The following is a 20,127-nucleotide window of genomic DNA, read 5'->3' as shown; positions in this document are numbered from 1 at the left end:
AATGCTGGACTAGGATGGACAGAGACCTGTCAGCAAAGACTGGGGAAGGAAAGAGTCACACACAGGCTGCTTTCAGCTGCGCGTGATAAGTTACAGAAGTTTCAGTGCCAAAGAAGCAAGACAGCTTGCTCCAAAATGGTGAGGCATACTGAAAACTGGTAAAAGGCACAGAATTCCAGGCAGAAAATCTCAGAATGTTGTTATCATCCAATACTGCCAAGTACAATGTTGGATCTTTACACTTACCAAATGTTCACCCTTGACCTTGCGAATCCCCACCATGCGGACGGCATCGGGTGGTACAGGCTGATTGTTGAACGTAGAGTCCATTAGTGATCCTGGACTTGGAGGTGGAGTTTCGTAATTCTTCGAGGCAACTGAGTCGTGAGCTTCCAGCAGGGACTGTAGAGAAAATGGTACATGTACTCAATGCCGAATGGCCTCCTTCTGCACTGCAGGGATTCTATGATACTTAACGAATTCAACACTGTTAATTGGTACCAACTACAGGTCGAGTATCCTTTGTAAACAACCATTGGTGTTCTGGCTTTCAAATATTTTGGTTTTTGGACCTACCATATAAATGGGAGGCCCAAGGCCACGTAATTACTAAAGCCTCGGCTGATGGAGGCTAGCCATAACATACAAATAGTAGATTGTTTCTCCATTTGCCAACTCCTACCCACCCTACATCTTACCTGTTAAAACTTAGTACACCTGTAATATAATATTACATTGCTTTATTAAACTACAAGTTGACATACATAAATTAGCTGCACACCAGTTCAAAAAACATTTCGATTTTTGGATATGTTCGATTTTCGGATGTACGGATGAAGGATATTTGACCTGTATTTATGTTTTTTTGTGGGTGAATTGAGTCTCTCAATTTGCTACTGTGATGACTTCCTTATCACCCTGCGGTACATCAGACACAAATCAATAACATTCAGATCATTCATGGCATTTCGGAGAGATTGGGGTTTTCTCTGGGTTGGATTAACACCAACATTCTTATCATTGCCATTTGGTATAAAAAGTAACCGGAATTGGGCCCCTTGGTAACTTGGAAATTATTGCTCAGAGGTCAGAGAACCTAAGTTTTTTTTTCTCTGCTTTTCTCTCAGCGAGCCTGATCTTTAGTCAAATGCTGCCTTTTTGTTGTAAGTGTTAAATCACAATAGCAACATCGCTCACAGTTTGTCAAAACGGGAATGATTAAATCATAAAAAATTCAGAAACACACGACTCCCTGGTTTGTGTTTCTGATTACCTCCTGGATATTTTCCAGAAACAACATCAAGGTTCTTCCCAGGGACAACTGAAGCTATTGAATCCAAAATGGATTCCTCTGTGGGTAGGTGCTGGAATTGTCTCTGAGCCAGATGACTGTTCCAGCCCCAGCCACTATCCAGGAGAAGAGGCTGTTTGTCAATGAATTGCATTAATTATAGAATCATAGAATCCTACAGCGCAGAAGGAGGCCATTCGGCCCATCGAGTCTGCACCGACAACAATCCCATCCAGGCCCCATCCCCGTAACCCCACATATTTACCCCGCTAATCCCTCCACCCAATGCATCCTGGGACACTAAGGGCCAATTTAGCATGGCCAATCAGCCTAACCTGCACATCTTTGGACTGTGGGAGGAAACCCACACAGACACGGGGAGAACGTGCAAACTCCACACAGACAGTGACCCAAGCCGGGAATTGAACCCAGATCCCTGGAGCTGTGAGGCAGCAGTGCTAACCACTGTGCCACCCTTTGGAGTAGGAGTTGTACAAATCAACTCTCGCCATTCGCAAGGGTCCTGTTCCCATGAATTCTAGCAACATGTGTCGCGAACGGGAAACTTGTGCACGTGCAGTTTTGTGCTTTCTCAGTGAGAACAATGTGGGAAAGCCAAGGGTTCAACATTTCAAATCATGGATGAGTGAAATTTTGCAAACCATGCTTATATTTTTGAAAATTCATTTTTGGGGTGTAGGCGTCACTGGCTAGGCCAGCATCTCTTCCCCAGCCCTAGCCGCTCTTCAGAAGCTGATGGTAAGCTCACTCCTTGAACAGTTACAGTTGCCGAGGTGAAGGTACACCCACAGTGTTGTTAAGGAGGTAATTCCAGGATTTTAACCCAGCGACAATGAAGGAACGGCTGATGCATTTCCAAGTCTGAATGGTGAGTGACTTATATGGGAACCTCCAGAAGGTGGCGCCCCCGTATGTCTGCTGCCCTTGTCCTTCTCGATGGTAGTGATCGTGGGTGTTGGAGGTGCTGTCTCAGGAAACCTGGTGAGTTCCTCCAGTGCATCTTGTAGATAGTGCTGCTGTGAGTCAGTGGTGAAGGGATTCAACATGAAAGGGATACCAATCAAGCACGCTGCTTTGTCCTGGATGTTGTTGAGCTTCTTGAGCGTTGTTGGAGCTGCACCCATCCAGGCAAGTGGAGAGTACTCCATTACACCCATAAGTTGTGCCTTGTAGATGGTGGACAGGCTCTGGGGGAGTCAGGAGGTGAATTAATCATGCAGGATTACAGTACAACTATATTCGTGGATTTGTGATAGTGTCGGGCGTCGACTGTATTTGTCAAATCACCGGGGGGATAAAAGCCATTCTGATTTGCAACCATGCTCACTGCAGAGCTTTCCAATTAAAAACTCAGGAAAACATGGAGGAAGTTAGCAGAAACAAAATCGATGCACTAGAAAACTAAATTTATGTCAGTGTTGCAAGAAAGTCAAGGGCTGTGGCACTAAGCTCAGCTCAGTGATTATCGAGAGATATAAAGCATGAACCCATAGTTCACTGAACATTGTAAAAACCAATAATTAAGGCTAAGGCCATTAATGATGAGATAGCATGTAATCTTTTACCACTTATTGCTTGTGCTGTGATTTGCTGCTTGTGACTCGCAAGTTTTTCAAAAAGTCTCGATCCCAGTTTCCAAGCGGACCTAAACAGCAACAATTCACTTGCCGTGTTAAGGAGTGACGATTTAAGTTTAAGGTCAGTCCAACTATGGAGCACTTTATTTATTATGAAATCTGAATCGATGAGATATAATTCATATTTTCCTGTTTTAGCAACAGCAAATCTATCAAACGAACTATTTAATCAAGTGAGGGTATGGGTATATCTGCTCGCTGCAGGCAATTGTGCAAAGGAACCATTACAGTCGTGTCATTAGATAATCAAATAAAGGTCCTTTTTCAGTAAATGTCTTCAGAATTAGCACGAACAGGGCTTAGGTTGATTGAATTTGTACAGATACCCAGCACGCTATTTGTTAAAGTGATTATAAAGAAATGGCCAAACCATTTATTGGGGTAAATGTGAGAATGGTTAGTTGGAAAAATGTAGCAAAAGGGGATCACCGTAGTTTAGCCTCAAGGTCAGCAAAGGACCCACCGGACACAGAAGTCAAACAAATAGCCTTGACTTTCCAACTGGCATTCGTTTTAATGCCCAGATCGTTTACATTTGATAAAACGGGCTGATTGCAAAATCAGGGCTCATATCGCCATAAGGCTGCAACCTGAGGAAGTTTTCCTACAGTGCCACTCACATCTTGATGATTGACCATGGCTCATATTTCAAAGTAATGGGGTGCGTGTGACGAATCTGTGCCTTTAAGAAATACATTTTAATCATGTTTCTCAGCAGGTTTTTTTTCAAGCAGGTCTGGCTTTTTTTTTGTTTTGTTGCCATACTGTCTGTAGCCAGTGCAATATAATGGATATCATGTTTATTTTTAATCTGGACTAATCCACTGTCCGGGGGTTTTATGGTCCTTTTGGAATTGTTAGGTGGAGCATGGTTGACAGGTCAGATGCTGCCTGGGGACAGTTTTATTCCACAGAAAAGTCCAAGGTTTTAGTTTAATTTTTCTCTGATGCTGTGTGGACTGCAGACAGAGAGCAGTGGCCCTCGTTTTCCCCTCGCTCTAGAGTTGAAAATTCTGCTGTCTGTTAGTTGCTAACTAGAAGCTGGTGTAGGCAGGTAGTGTCTCTGCCTCTCTCTCTCTCTAGAGGTGCCAGGAAGTTCCAGGACTGGGAAGCCTCAGAGTTTTAATCCAACATTCAAAGGAATAATTCACATCAGGTGTTAAAAAGCTGCAAAACCCAGTCTCACGCAAGCCTAGAAAGGGATGTACGTTTGTCGGTGTTGTTTGACTTGGAACATCATAGATAGCTTGCTGTTAAGGTTTATACTATATCATGTTAGATACTTGCAACTGGTAAAAGATATTCTTATTTTGCTTATTATATGTTAACTGTGTTCTTAAAAAAGCTTTGTTTGATAAAAGCTCTCTAGTGGGTCACTTGAATCATACCTGGAGTGAACACCTTATGCTAACCCATGCTGAATTCAAATGTAAAACTTACATCTAGGCTATCTTCATAAAAAACCTTGGAGTTTCTGGCTTGGATCATGAAGTTTTCCATTCCCACCTGCCATGGGAATCATCACTGGCGGGATGGGAAATTTGATGGACCATTTAAAGGTCGGTTGACCACAGGTGGTAACTTCAAGTCCCAGGGGGTGCGCAGCCATAAAATCAGAGAACCCATAGAATCATACAGTGCAGAAGAGGCCCTTCAGCCCATCGAGTCTGCACCGACACATTAGAAACAGCTGAACTCCTACCCAATCCCATCTGCCAGCACTTGGCCCATAGCTCTGAACGTTATGACGTGCCAAGTGCTCACCCAGATACTTTTTAAAGGATGTGAGACAACTTGCCTCTATCACCGACCGAGGCAGCATATTCCAGACCGTCACCACCCCCTGGGTAAAAAGGTTTTTTCTCACATCCCCTAAACCTCCTACCCCTCACCTTGAACCTATGTCTCCTCAGGACTGAAAACCCTGCCAAATCATAGAATAGAATGAATCATAAAATCCCTACAGAGCAGAAGGAGGCCATTTGGCCCATCAAGTCTGCAGCAACCACAATCCCATCCAGGCCCTTTTCCCGTAAATGCCACATATTTACCCAACTAATCCCCACTACACTAGGGTCAATTTAGCGTGGGCAATCAACCTAACACGCACATCTTTGGACTGTGGGAGGAAACAGGAGCACCCGGAGGAAACCCACGCAGGTACGGGGAGAAAGTGCAAACTCCACACAGACAGTGACCCGAGGCCGGAATTGAACCCGGGTCCCTGGCGTTGTGAGGCAGCAGTGTTAACCACTGTGCCACCATTAATGTTTCCTCACTTATGGTTAACCCAATGTTACTGGCAAAATTGCAACCTGAAGAAGCTAGAATGTAATATCACCGAAGATTATAACCTGAACTCAAATTAAATGAATTGTGGTTCCAGTGTAAAGAAAGATAACAGAGAGATAATTACCTGAAAATGTGGTTCCTGGAGAATACGACTGAGTTCAGCTGCGGAATCGTTCTCCTTAGCAATTGGAGTGATATCATCGATGATCTCCTTCACTAGCTCCAGGTTATTGTCACGCACAGCCTCCAGCTTAGTGTCTTCCAGCTTCTCATGAGCCTATGTGAGAACGTTCGATTTATTAAAAGCAGAGATAGGGATCTGATTTGCCAAGTTCTTTATCAGAAATAAGCGCATTACCGAAACTCAACATTTTAGCTTTATGTAGTGTGAACATTTTATGCAGCCACAAACATCCTTTCCTTAGAGAAGCCTGACCATGCATATTAGTTGTACACACCATGGCAATAGGTTTAAGATGCCACAGGTTCTAAACTAATAAAAGCTAACTTTAGGATTATCAGGAAATTCTTCTTCATACTAATAGTGGTCAGTATATATAATGATATATATATGATATATAAGAAATAATGGAGCCAAAATGGTACAATTGTTTTATTCATTCATGGGGCATGGGCGTCACTGGCTGGCCAGCATTTATCATCCATCCCTAGTTGCCTGAGGGCAGTTACATTACTGTGGCTCTGGAGTCACATTTAGGCCAGACCAGGTAAGAGTGGCAGATTTCCTTCCCTAACAGACATTAGTGAACCGGATGAATCTTTCTAACAATTGACAATGGTTTCATGGTCATCGGTAGATTCTTAATTCCAGATATTTTTCCTTGAATTCAAATTCAAATGGCAGCATCTGCCATGGTGGGATTCGAACCCAGATCTCCAGAACATTAGTTCAATTTCTGGATTAATAGTCCAACAATATTACCACTAGGCTATCACCTCCCCAAGCTCAGGGTTTAGGTTATTTTTGGATGCTTGAGCTTGGATGACCTAAATGGTCTTCTTGATCTGTGTCCATCTAGTGATTTTACAATGTGATGTATATGTGTTGGAATTAAATACTTTGTGAAAACCCAAACACGTGTTCTTTGTTCAACAACAGAAGTATTGCACGTGGCAATCGTTGAAAGTTATGAGTGGGTGCTTTGCAAAGTGTAGATTTGTTTTCCTCCTTTTCTCCACAGACATTGTTCAACTCTATCAACATCATTCAGCTGAAAGCCAGGAATGGTCTGGGCTGTAGATATATCAAAAATACCAGCTAGTTCTCATCATCTGCGGTGTTGCACACAGCGAGTGTAGAACATGTGGCATTCAGACCAATTAAAGGCCAGGAGACACAGTATAATTGGATCAAAGTGCACAAAGGTGATTCAGTTTCTATTCTAAAGTTTTATATTCCATCCTACTTTTGTATAACATGCACTTTGATTTTATCTTATTGCTTAGGGAAATTTGGGAGTTGGTTGAAGCAGAGTTTATTTATAGTATGGTTTAATAACTGCAGAGGCACCAGTGGTGAGGGGGTGCAATTGCAAAGTGACATGCTTTTTGAATTTTGATTGCTTCATGGCCACTGAGAATATTCCTTCGGGAAGGAAATCTGCCATCCTTACCTGGTCTGGCCTACATGTGACTCCAGAGCCACAGATAGTTGACTCTCAACTGCCCTCTGAACAAGGGAAAATAGGAATGGGCAATAAATGCTGGCCAGCCAGTAATGCCCATGTCCCATCAATGAATAAAAAGCAACTTCCAGCCTCCCTCAATGGGACATTTCACTACAGCATGAGACTTCCAGTGGTGACATGTAACATTGTCAACACCCTGCTACTCAACTGAAGAAGAGCAGTATGGTAGCACAGTGGTTAGCATTGCTGCCTCACAGTGCCAGGGACCTGGGTTTGATTCTGGGCTTGGGTCACTGTGTGGAGTTTGCACGTTCTCCCCGTGTCTGCGTGAGTTTACTCCGAGTGTTCCAGTTTCCTCCCACACTCCAAAGATGTGCAGGTTAGGTTGACTGGCCATGGTAATTTGCCCTATAGTGTCCCAAGATATGTAGGTTAGAGGGATTAGCTGGGTAAATACATGGTGTCACGAGGATAGGGCCTGGGTGAGATGCTCTGTTAGAGAATCAGTGCAGACTTGATGGGCCTATTGGCATTCTTCTGCACTGTAGGGTCTTGTGAACTGAATGGCTTGCCAGACCATTTCAGAGGATGTTTAAGAGTCACCCACATTGCTGTGGCTCTGGAGTCACATGTAGGCCAGACCAGGTAAAGATGGTTGATTTCCTTTCTGGATGGGTTTTTATCCTGGGTCCCTGGATTACTAGTTCAGTGATAATACCACTGTGCCATTGCCTCCCCAACCATATATTCAATGTGGCCTTTGGTATTCAAGCGTGCAAACATGGGAGAAATACAACAGTACATTTATATTACAGTTTATAACAGTAATCGATCCATATGCCCAGTGAATGGACTTAAGGCCAAATTTGCACTTAAAAGGGTGTCACCACTAAAAAAATAAACAACATTAAGGTAATTCCAACAAAAACACATCTGTTGTGAAATTTAAATCATTCTCTGGACAAGAATGAATGTCTTTTCTTTTTCTTGATGCCTCAATGAGCTCAAATGGCCTGAGAAATTTCCCATTAAAATTGCAATCAACACATGCACACTCATTGCAATACAGTGCTTGTCATTTCTTCAAAACAGGAAGTAATCTATTAGTGATATTAATTTGACAGTAGAATCTCCTGGAGCTTTGTGGCTCCCCAAATTAATTTAAAACTTTTTATTACATTATCATTTCCTAAATTACAATTGCAGCAAGGTTTTGGGTTGACTTCAATTGCCCCCGTTGAGTTGAAAAGGGGGCGCCAGGTCGGCCGTGCTTATTTGTAACCTTCCTGATGTTGTGCAGGTGATTAATCTGCTATTTAATGTGTTGATGGATACTGCTCTTCCATTCAGCAACGAGAGGGGATTCCAGCCCAAAGCTCATCAGCAGAACCAACAAAGATTCCAGAGTTAATATAAATGGATTTTGCAAAGCTTCATTTCACTGTGGTAGCCTAGAATTGATTTTGTACCATTAACCATTGGGAGGCTGAATGCATTCATAAAACATTCCATTCCTCTTTCAGCACAGCTTAACCCGCTTTATTAAATTTTAATCCACTGTATTACCAAGAGTGCTTTTTCAGGCAATATCTGTACGATCATTGGAAGCAGATACCAGTGGAAGCGCTTTATCCAATTCATTTCAGTTCAGTCGTAAATGATTCAAAGTGGAGAGAACAATAATTTATAAGAAATGATTAAAAGCATGCTGATTGTGACTGGCTAACAAACAGTTGCAGAGACATAGATATGTCCGAACAATAACTGGTTTATTGTATGAACATAACTATTTAAGGTTGTGCAAAGGCTACAGGTAATACTCAGCCTGAATCATGATCTTTCTCCTGCTTGACTCTCTTATATCATCAAATGGGCGGTACTGTTTCTCCAGTCCCGCAGATTCACTCTTTCAGCCCTGAACACCCTTTTCCCAAATATATTTTATGTTTATTTTTACATACTATCCATTCTCCCTGCAAGTCTCTGGCTTCACGGGTTTAATCAGCCTTGAAGTTCCATGACTCTCCCCGACTGTGTCCTTGTGAGGTTTGGAAGATCGGTCACCTCCCCTCGGACTCCATGGACGGTATTTTACCGCTTCGCCTGCCCGAGGCTCGTAAGATCCCGCCCGAGGCCAACGGAGAATGCCGTTCTGTGAGCCCGCCCACCCCGATTCTGGGGCGGGCGAGGCGGGAAAATACCGGCACAGGTATCCAGAACTTTCCCAAAATTGCACAGGCTGCTGGATCAGGGTGGGGGGGGGGGGGGAAGAGCTGTGTGAAACTCGCCGGCTTCAATCAGGCCCTTTCTCGCCTGATTCTGTGCTAGAATGCTGCCGAGGATCACACAGCCAGCTGGAGGGGCGGGGCCTAAATACAGCAGCAAAACCAGGGTTCTGTGATTGGGGTGTATTTTTTAAAAGGGGGCCCCCAATCTCAAAGTTAAATTAAAGGACCCCCCCCCCCCCCAATCCCACGGACATCATGACCCCCAACCCCATGCACATTGGGCTCCCTGGCGGGCACGGGGAACACCGCCAACCCTCAGACGCAGAAGGGCAACCCCCTTCACCATTCAAAGACCTCGTTCACAGACTGCGCACCCACTCCCTTTCACAGTTCTCCACCACCCCAATGCATGCACAACATCCCTGCCCACTATTGGGCACCCCCCCACTCCCCCCAGTTGACGATCCACAGATGGTCTGTCCCTGGGCCAGGTTGGCAGTGCCAGGCTGGCAGTGCCAGGCTGCCAGGTCATGCCCCCTGACCACTCAAAGGATAAACTCACTTCCGTGCCCCAGATTGGTCACCATGACTGATTTACATTTTTGGAAGCCAGTCGTGATCCGCGCTGGTGTGACGTCACACCGCCGGGGGTAAGGATTCAATGTGGCTGGACACTATGGTGTAAAGCCATTTATAGAACATAGAACAGTACAGCACAGGAACAAAACCTTCAGCCCACAATGTTGTGCCGAACGTGACACCAAATTAAACTAATCCCTTCTGCCTGCCCTTGCTCCATATCCCTCTATTCCTTGCACATTCATGTGCTTATGTAAAAGCTCCTTAAATGCCCCAATCGTATCTGCCTGCACCACCACCCCTGGCAGTGCGTTCCAGACACCTATCACTCTCTGTGTAAAAAACTTGTCCCTCACATCTCCTTTAAACTTTCCCCCCCCTCTCACCTTAAGCGCATTCCCCCCAGTATATGACATTTCAACTCTGGCAAAAAGATTCTGACTGTCAACCCTATCTATGCCTCTCATAATTTTGTAGACTTTCTCTCAAGTGCTGCTCCAGAGAAAACAACATTAGTTTGCCCAGCCTCTCTTTATAGCTGATACCCTCAAATCCAGGCAGCATCCTGGCAAACCTCTCCTGCACCCTCTATGTATTTAAATTCATGCAAAGCAGATTCCTGATTACTTTACCGGCCTGGGGAGTGGGGTGGGGTGGGGCATTACAACCCTCTTACAGGACTGGAGGGCACTGATCAACAAACTAGTTTATTCTGATTTGTGGCGCATATCTAGAATGGTGCTGTAGCTCTATCCATACAGAGTGACTATCTCATCAAACTTAAGCAGCTACTTGCTTCTGACATGCCCTGTGAGATGTGCAGGTGCCTTTAAACAGTAGCATCTCCAATAATATCCAACATATAGCAAAATCCCTTGGATTTTCAAATCTCCCGTCTTCAGGCTAAAAATACGCTGCTGATATTTCAGGTTGCGCTGCTTTAGTTTACCACAGATTCACACTGCAAATTAACTGATATAATACTCACTTTTCAAGCATCTTGTCACATTCCCACTGGTATGCATGTAATTTACATCTTTCCCAAATCAAAAGCAACTGTCTCGGGGCAGTCTGCAACGTTTCATTCTGAAAGCTGGTTCCGACAGTCTAATAATTAACCGCCTTCTGAAATTAAAATTGTCTTCTGAAGCAAAATGCTAAACATGAATTAGTTTTCACTTCCAGGTCACCGAGGTCATTAATTTAATGATTGTGGAAAATATCAGACTCCGTCAGTCAGTACTGCAGGGAGTCCAAGCAATAAAACGAACAATTCCATTTTAAAATTCCAGGCAACTGTGCTTAGAAGAGCATTAATTCAATTCTGAATATGAACCGCAGAACGAGAAAGGTTATTCAGCCTCATATTCCTTCTGTAAATTATATATGATTTGTTCTATGGTGAAAACTCTTCAATTTCTCCCAATCTCTGAATGTAGGTGAGCAGCTGAGGGTAAATTAAAAAGATGGTGACTTTCCAGGTGGCAAATTCCTCCCACACTTCAGAGATCCTCAAGAAACATTCTGGAGTAACCGACCTTGCCAGTTTGCACATTCGGCTCAAAACTCCATACTGTAAAAATTACACTCCGGTTTCAGCACAAAGGCTTTCAAAAGGCGGTGAACTTGCTTTTGACAAGAGTTAGCCGAGATAGTTTGAGGCATCGCAAGTTGGAACCTGACTGTCAAGGGTTTCCACATTTGGACTGATCCCTCTGAAGGTTCTGCACAAATGACTTAAAAGTTGAGGGCCACCACGACCTTCATGAGGCTCCATAGCTGCTTGATATCCAGCTCCCCCAATAAAGCGTGCAGCCAATGTGCAGTGTGGTTGGAGCTGCTTGCCTGCTTAGATGATTATAAATAGCAGGGAGCTTGAATGTTATGTGCTTCCTGAATCAGTGATAGGCCTGATTTCTAGGCCAGGATCTTTACCATCCATCAACAGTGACAGCTGGAGCGTTGGCTGAATATCTCATCCACCTCGCTCAGCATTGCAATAAAGTGCAAGCCTGTGCTGGGAATTTTGGCTCGAATTCTCTGGCTGTTCACGCCGGCGGGATTCTCTGGTCCCGCCGGCAGCGCACCCCCACCTGTAGGTTTCCCGCCAGTATGGGGTGACCTCAATGGGAATTGCCATTAACAGCGGCGGGACCAGAGAATCCCGCCCGCTAGCAAACAGCGGGAAACATGCGGCTGGAAGGCTGGATAATCTCCCCCTTTATCTTTCGAATTAGTGACATTTTAAGCATAATTTTTTGTCACCAATTATCTAATCAATCAGGTGGGTATGTTGAGTATTGTCAGAATTTAAGGCAAAATATAACTTACGAGTGATATCGAGGAAAACATATGACAATTTTAGTGAGCACCAGACTAGGAAAGACAGCATGTCTGACGTACAACAAACAGTTCTTTCTCTTAATTTCTCTCTCTGCAGTTTAGTGCCTCATCGCCTTAGTTCTTACCTTAGGAGCTTCCCTCCACTTGTCACAGACGCGGTTGGAGATAAGTTACAGTAAAAGGCTTCTCTCCCCTTTGAGGGGGAGAACTGACTGGTGGTGATTTAACCAGAGGGCCACCACACCTCAGGTGAGGGGCAAGTTTGAGAAGGCAGAGCTTCATGAATAACCTCAGCTGGCATGGAATTGAACCCATGCTGTTGGCATTGCTCTGCATCAGTAACCAGCTGTCCAGCCAACTGAGCTAACCGACCTCCATGAGTTACTGTGAGGACGGCACAAGAATCTTCAATGAATCATAGAATCCCTACTCTGCCCATCGAATCTGCACCAACTCTCTGGTAGAGTATCTTACCCATGCCCTCTCCCCTTCCCTATCCCTGTAATCCCACACACATTCCCCATGGCTAATCCATCTAACCGACACATCTTGGGACACTGGGGAGCAATTTAGCAAGGCAAATCCACCTGACCTGCACACCTTTGGACTGTGGGAGGCAACCGGAGCACCCGGAAGAAATGCACGCAGACACAGAGAGAACGTGCAAACTCCTACAGACAGTCACCCAAGGGTGGAATTGAACCAGGGTCCCTGGCGCTGTCAGGCAACAGTGTTGACCACTGTGCCTCCCACAAGACAGAGGAGTTTGACAGTCCACCACAGCGGGCAGCTGGGTAGGAGCAGCTGCAAGCAGGATAAGAGGTCTTTTTTCCACAGAGAGATGAGACGTTAAGCAATTTCTGTAAAACAAATCTCACAGCAATAACCTATTGTTTACCCCATTTCAGGCTGACTATCAAATATAGTGTATTTCTAACAGCTGGACTATGTGCTCAGATCCCACAGCGGTGCTTGAACTGAGGGTCTTTTCCCTCCAAGATTAGAGGGGACCACCGGGCCGAGGCTGAGAACTAACACCTATTAAAAAATAATAAGTGGGAGCTTCAAAGCTATAACACAGCAACTGGGCATCCAAATCTGAGAACAACTCAGCAAAGCGCTTAGAGACAAGGTCAATAACAATTGATTTCCCCTCTACTAACCGCCTCAGAGTACAATGTCCTGATCTTCAAAGTGTTGCTTTTGACTCCAGAGCATCAGAAAAGCAATTTCCGAGGCGATGAGAAACTTTACCAAAATAAACGTGGAGAGTTTTACTTTACAGAGGTGTCGAACTGCTTAAAGATCCAACAAGAACATTTTGTAAGCAGATATACTAAAAAAAAGCCAGGAGAGACTTCGGGTGGAGAAATACAGGATGAACCTTAAGAATTTTATGCTTATGCTCTCATTCGAAATGATAATGGTCACACTCCCTCAAAATGGAGAAGTGAGCGTTTCATGTCTCCAAGGCTAAAGGCGGAATCCTCCCATTTTGAGACGAGGTGTGTTGGTGGGTGGCTCCGGCGGCACCTTTCTCGTTGGCCAGAATGGCGGCATCCAGCGCCAGATTCTGCACTTGGAATCCCATTCATTATGCACAAGGGCATTGCCCTCCAAATTGATTGGCAAGCCGACTGCTGATCCATCTGTCTGCCATCAGCTGCAGGTTCGAAGGTCATAGCGCCATATTTAAATACCAGCCCAGCACACTCTCTCCAGCCCAGCACACTCTCTCCAGCCCACCTGTCTTCACTTGACCATGCAGGATGTCAGCAACCCAGAGAGCAAAGGCCCGCAGCCTCAAGAGAAAATCTGTTCCTCGATTCAACCACCCACCCCCTGAACCCAACACCTGCTAGGTGCCCATGCCCGACTTGGAGCTCAACCCACCCTCCCTGGAGTCTTCATCCGTCCCCTTCCAGTAAACGTTGTGTTATCTCTTTGACTCCCTTGTTTGCAAGCTTTTCATGCAGCCTTGTTGGGGTCCAGCTTCCCTCCACATCCCATTGTTCATCTCCTTCATCCAGCTCCTTGACCCTCTGTCTGCCATTGTCCGTCTTCTTTGTCCACCTCTTAGCACACTTCTCCTTCGACATGCCTCTCCTTGTCCCATCAGGCCACCTCATTTCCCCCTGCCCCCCTCCCCCCCTCGCATCGCACTCCACCCCTGGTCAAATTTGGGCCATTGCTGCGACGATTGCATGAGATCCGCAGCACACTGCTGTCCAGCTAGACACTGGTGTGAGGGAAGGAGAGCCCTGTACTCCACAACCACAGGTTTTGTACTGATCTAGGACAGTGGCGCAGGAGGGTACATGGATCCAGCAGCATGGTGGTGACAATGAAGACCAGCATGGACAGAGATGGAGAACCAGTCTGCCCCGGCAGAGTAATGAACAGAGCATTAGGATCAGTGCAGCACTATGGCAGTGTTGCACTCACCCCATAGTCTCTAGTGAACTGAGTACCACCTTGTGTATGCAACTCTTTAGCAATTGAGTTTTCAACTGACATAAAATGCTGTGACGCAAGATTGTAGGGATGTCTGACGTGATGCCAGCGGCCCGCTGTTTTAATGAGCGTTCATCAGATTCGAATGAATGCAAATGTCATTCATGCCACCAGCCAGCAGCAAGACTGACCCACCATTACGTTTAAGCTTATTTATTTGTGTCATGAGTAAGCTTACATTAATACTGCAATGAAATTACTGTGAAAGTCCCCATTAACCTACCATTGGGAGAATCATTACGCAATTTTCCATCAGCAAGTTTCCGACTTTTTGCTTCCCACTAGATTCTCCGCTCCCTCCCGCTACCAAATCCACCCCGAGCGGGGATGGGAGAATTCTGTCCTCAGCAAACCAAAGCTGAAGAGTTAAGAACAGCATTTGCTCGAAGCAAGATAACGTTTAATTAAAGTGATCCAAGCATTACCAGAGTATGTGAGTTATATACCAAGGTTGTAAACACAATAGTCAATAAAACTCTTGTCGCTGGTTATTTCAGATAGTGTGACTAATGAAATATTTATCAGAAGAATTTTAATCCCATCTCTTGCTTTACTATCCGAGCCACCCAGTGTTTAACACTAACTTTAATTGTAGACAACGAAGGTTTATTATTTCTACAATCTTAAAAACATTACTTGATTTTTCAAGTCATTGAGAGGAAAGATTCCATAGGTTATCTTGTTTAGTAAGAGGCTAAATATAGGGGGGGGGGGGGGACAGCATGATGGCACAGTGAGGAAGGGCATGGTGGCACAGTGGGGCAGCATGGTGGCACAGTGGTCAGCACTGCTGCCTCACAGTGCCCAGGGATTCCCGGCTTGGGTCTCTGTCAGCGTGGAGTTTGCATATTCTCCCCGTGTCTGCGTGGGTTTCCTCTGGGCGCTGTGGTTTCCTTCCACAGTCCAAAGATGTGCGGGTTAGGAGGATTGGCCATGCTAAATTACCCCTTAAGGGCAGGGTGACTAGCTAGGGTAAAAGTATGGGATTATGGGGATAGAGCCTGGGTGGGACTGTGATTGGTGCAGGCTTGATGGGTCGAATGGCCTCCTTCATCACTGAAGGATTCTATGATTTAAGAATGATGAGATTTAAATCATGCTACTTGATATATTTAGAGCAATTCTGTCCTCCCAGATTGGTAAATATGGTGCATAATAACAACAATAACCAACAAATCTTTACTGGACTACTGATTCCACCTAGTATAAAAACATTCGTATTCCTTTGCCTGGCTAATTCACTCTTTAAGCATTACCTCAATTGTATGGGCTGCAATTCTCCGGAGAAAAAGCTAAGTGTTGACCTTAGAGTGTTTCCCACTGGTAGCAGTTTTCAGGTGGGATTCAACCACCTTTTGTTGGGAAATAAATCCCCAATGGGAAACAGGCTGGCGAGCCCAGCTTCACACAGATCCGGGTGCCATCTTTAAAGGGCACCCCAATCTCAGAGTTAAGAGACAACCCACCTCCGCGTCTCTCGGAAATGGCGGCCCCGCAGACCAAGGGTCCCCCAAACCTTCATCAGAAAGGGACAACCTCCCCCGACTAAGTGTACGGGTCATCACCCCCCCACTACACCATGCAGGCATGAGGGTGACCCAACGAACTCCCCACACCCCCAGTCACAGGCCTCACCCCCCAATCTGAGGCCTCCACCCCACCCTTAGAATCATCGAGCTCTATAGTACAGAAAGAGGCCATTCGGCCCATCAAGTCTGCACTGACCACAATCCCACCCAGGCCCTACCCCAATATCTCTACATATTCTACCCGCTAATCCCTCTAACCTATGCATCTCAGGACACTAAGGGGCAATTTTAGCATGGTCAACCAACCTAACCCGCACATCTTTGGACTGTGGGAGGAAACCGGAGCACCCGGAGGAAACCAACGCAAATATTAATTTCAATTACTTTTCCTGACAACACTGTGGGTGCATCTACATCTGGGTGCACACATAACTGTGTTTGGCCAGTATGGGGATCGAATTCACGACCTTAGGGTTATGAGCACCATGCTCTAACCAACTGAGCTAATCGGCCAACTCAAACCCTCCACCCTACAAGAGAGACACTCTGATATGGAGTCACCAAAGGCTCCGCCCCACCTCAGGCCCACCTCAGGCTCCTTCAGGCACTGCCACCTTGGAAATGCCCTCTGTACCCTGGCACTGATAGTGTTACAGTGACACCCTTGCAGTGTAGTGTCAATGCCATCACTGCCAGGATGTGACTGTGACACTGTCAGTGTCAGGGTGTCAGTGGCAGGGACATTGTTAGGGTGGCAGTGGGAGTGGTGCCAGCCTCTTCTATGTTTGAAAGCTACCTCCAGTGCAGGCATGCTATTCTAGCATGAGAGCGCAAAGATGACCCACTATGATATAAAAAAAGTCATTAAAAAAAGCATGCCCATTAATATTAGACATTTCAACTCTGGGAAAAAGATTCTGACTGTCCTTCACCTTCACCTCTAACTACAAGTGAAAAGGGGTCAGTGGCCATCCAGACAACTGCCTCTGATACATCCCCCCCTCCTCCTCCCCCCACCCGCCACTTTCTCTTCACTATCACTACAAATCTTCCTCTGGACTCCCTTCCTAATCATGAATCCTCATCTCACTCCAGCTTCTCCACCACTTCCCATTAGCTTATTATGTCCATGTGATTCATTTGCTGGTCACTAAATTATCAAACACCCGATTTCTCTTCCTGGCCATCAATTAGCTGACATTAGCTGAAAATATGAGTTACTTATCAGGGCCATGATGCCTGGCTGACTTTAGTCATGTCTAACGCAGGGATACAGAAGCTGACTGGACTCCTGTGTCCAAGGTCAACCAACTCAGTACAGACTGGGGAGGGAACCAGGCTTCATCCAGGTCTGTAGGCCTCAACTGCTCACTTGATAAACTTGCTGAGCACAAGGAAAAAGTTAAAGTTTAAAGTTTTATTTATTAGTCACAAGTAGGCTTACATTAATACTGCAATGGAGTTACTGTGAAAATCCCCTCGTTGCCACATTCTGGCGCCTATTCAGGTACACTGAGGGAGAATTTAGCCTGGCCAATTCACCTAACCAGCACATCTGTCGGACTGTGGGAGGAAACCAGAGCACCCGGAGGAAAACCACGCTGATACAGGGAGAATGTGCAGACTCCACACAGACAGTGACCCAAGCCGGGAATCGAACCCAGGTCTCTGGCACTGTGAGGCAGCAGTGCTAACCACTGTGCCACTGTAAAGATGGAATGGAACATTTTAATTTATATTTACTCTAATTTTAAACAAAACTGTGAGAAGAATATTCTAATATGCCCCCGATAACAAAGTTACTTTAAATTATAAACCAGAATTCCACTAAGAGAAGATTTGAAAGTGAAAATATCAGAGCCATTCAGGATGGTAACCTAGGGATTGATATAATTTTCCTCTGTGACGGAAGCAGATGCATTGCCCGGTATAATTCTGCCTTTACTCGTGAAAGGACAGCCTCTTGTGTAATTTATCTGATCCCTAGTCACTCAATGCCCAAAGTTGAAAGAAGTAGGTGAGAGTGCAGGGAAGCTACAGTTTTCTGACTGGCAACATAATGTTCCAATGGTGCAACATAAATTAGCACTTGTCAAATTGGATCAACTATATCCTTAAATGCAAGGCAATCTATCCAGAATGAATAGATGCATCAGCTCCTGCTTGGCCAACCTTCCCGGCTAAGCATACTAATCTAATGAAGGTCATATCCCAATTGTGCACAGGGCAGTGAATACCAAGATAATAATGACAATTATACTTTGCGTTATGTGAACAGCTATTTCCAGTCATTATCATACGTGGGTGGTCAGAAGAGATTAGGATGAGAAAATCGCAGAGAAACATAATCGAATAAAATTCTAAAAATGAAATGAAGCAACATTTTCACGATACAAATTATATAGTGAAAGTATTGTTTCTTGCGCGTTTTACAGACAAAGCATACTGTACATAGAGAAGGAAAAGAGAGGTGCAGAATGTAAAGTCACAGTCATAGCTAGGGTGTAGAGAAAGATCAGCTTAATATAAGGTTAGGTCCATTCAAATGTCTGATGGCCGCAGGGAAGAAGCTGTTCTTGAGTGGGTTGGTACGTGATCTTAGACTTTTCTGTCTTTTTTCCCGACGGAAGAAAGTGGAAGAGAGAATGTCTGGGGTGCGTGCGGTCCTTGATTACGCTGGCTGCTTTTCCGAGGCAGCAAGAAGTGTAGACGGAGTCAACTGATGGGAGGCTGATTTGCGTGACAGACTGGGTTATGTTCACAATCCTTTGTAGTTTCTTGCAGTCTTGGTCGGAGCAGGAGCCATACCAAGCTGTAATATATCCAGAAAGGATGCTTTCTATGATGCATCTGTAAAGATTTGTGCGAGTCTTCGCGGACATGCTGAATTTCCTTAGCATCCTGAGAAAGTAGAGGCGTTGGTGGGCTTTCTGAACTATAGCATCGCCATGGAGAGACCAGGTTGTTGGTGATCTGGACACCTAGAAATTTGAAACTCTTGACCATTTCCACTTCATCCCCATTTATGTAGACAACTGGGCATTAATTTCATTGCCATGTGAGGCAATAATTAATGACAGGCCTTCTCACTGATCCTGATGTATTTGAAAAGACATATCTTGATAGTGACCTCTTGTTGACATGAAGAATATCTGTCAACTCATCAGTCTGGAACATTTTTTAAAGTTCATTCAAGAGATGTGGAATCCACTGGCTAGGCTGGCATTCATTCATTCCCTAATTCCCTTTGAGAAGGTGGTTGTGAGTTATTAAAATATTTAAAAATATTCTTTAAATATTAAAATAAATATTTTAAAAACTGGAAGTCCTAAGTTGCTGCAGGAACTTATGTGTTACTTTTTACTGAGGACTCACAGATAAAATTTCACTATTTTAGGCTGGAGAAAGTCAATGAAGAGGAATTTCCACATTTTCTACTAAATGCTGGAGAAAAATTGCCAAGTGAATGGTCCATCCCGGCCTCCTCCGAAGATCCACTGCTTCACAGCCAATTAGGTTTACTCAATGTGATGTCAAGAAATGGCTGAAGGCACTGGACAATGCAAAGGTTCCGGTTCCCGTCAACACTTCAGCAGCGATGCTAAAGACTTGTGGTCCAGAGCTAGCCACACCCTTAGTCAAGCTGTTCCAGTACAGCTACAACACTGCCATCCACCGACAATCTGAAAACTTGCTTGGGTATGTCATGTCCACAAAAGGTAGGACAAATCCGACCTGGTCAAATATCGCCCATCAATCTACTCTCGATTATTAGCAAAGTGATGCTATCAAGTAGTATTAAACGCAGTAATAACTTGCTCACAGATGCTCAGTTCAGTTTCCACCATGTCCACTCAGCTCCTGACCTCATTGCAATCTTTGTCCAAACATGGACAAAAATGCTGTACTCAACAGGTGAGGTGAGAGTGACTATGGCATCAAGACAACATTTGACTGAGTGTGGCATCAAGAAACCCCAGCAAAACTGGAGTCAATGGGAATTAGGGGAATAGTCTCCATTGGTTGGAGTTTGACTTAGTAAAA

At 44.9% G+C, this 20,127-nt stretch overlaps 1 protein-coding gene across 4 annotated transcripts in view; it reads right to left on the bottom strand.

The window, feature by feature from the left end:
* The window catches only part of LOC144500649 (MAGUK p55 subfamily member 2-like), a 645,619-nt gene that overhangs the window by 87,629 nt on the left and 537,863 nt on the right, over window positions 1–20,127 (bottom strand). For all 4 annotated transcript variants that reach the window (XM_078223925.1, XM_078223924.1, XM_078223928.1 and 1 more), the window contains 2 exons: window positions 5,366–5,518; window positions 247–402 (listed from right to left, as the gene is read on the bottom strand). In XM_078223925.1, the coding sequence (XP_078080051.1) occupies window positions 247–402; window positions 5,366–5,518 (309 nt within the window). The remainder of the gene's footprint in view (window positions 1–246; window positions 403–5,365; window positions 5,519–20,127) is intronic.

Source organism: Mustelus asterias, chromosome 11, assembly GCF_964213995.1.
Source record: "Mustelus asterias chromosome 11, sMusAst1.hap1.1, whole genome shotgun sequence".
In the NCBI taxonomy this organism is placed as follows: Eukaryota; Metazoa; Chordata; class Chondrichthyes; order Carcharhiniformes; family Triakidae; genus Mustelus; species Mustelus asterias.
The sequence above is the reverse complement of the archived record's forward strand: the minus strand, read 5'-3'. Positions and strand labels throughout refer to the sequence as shown.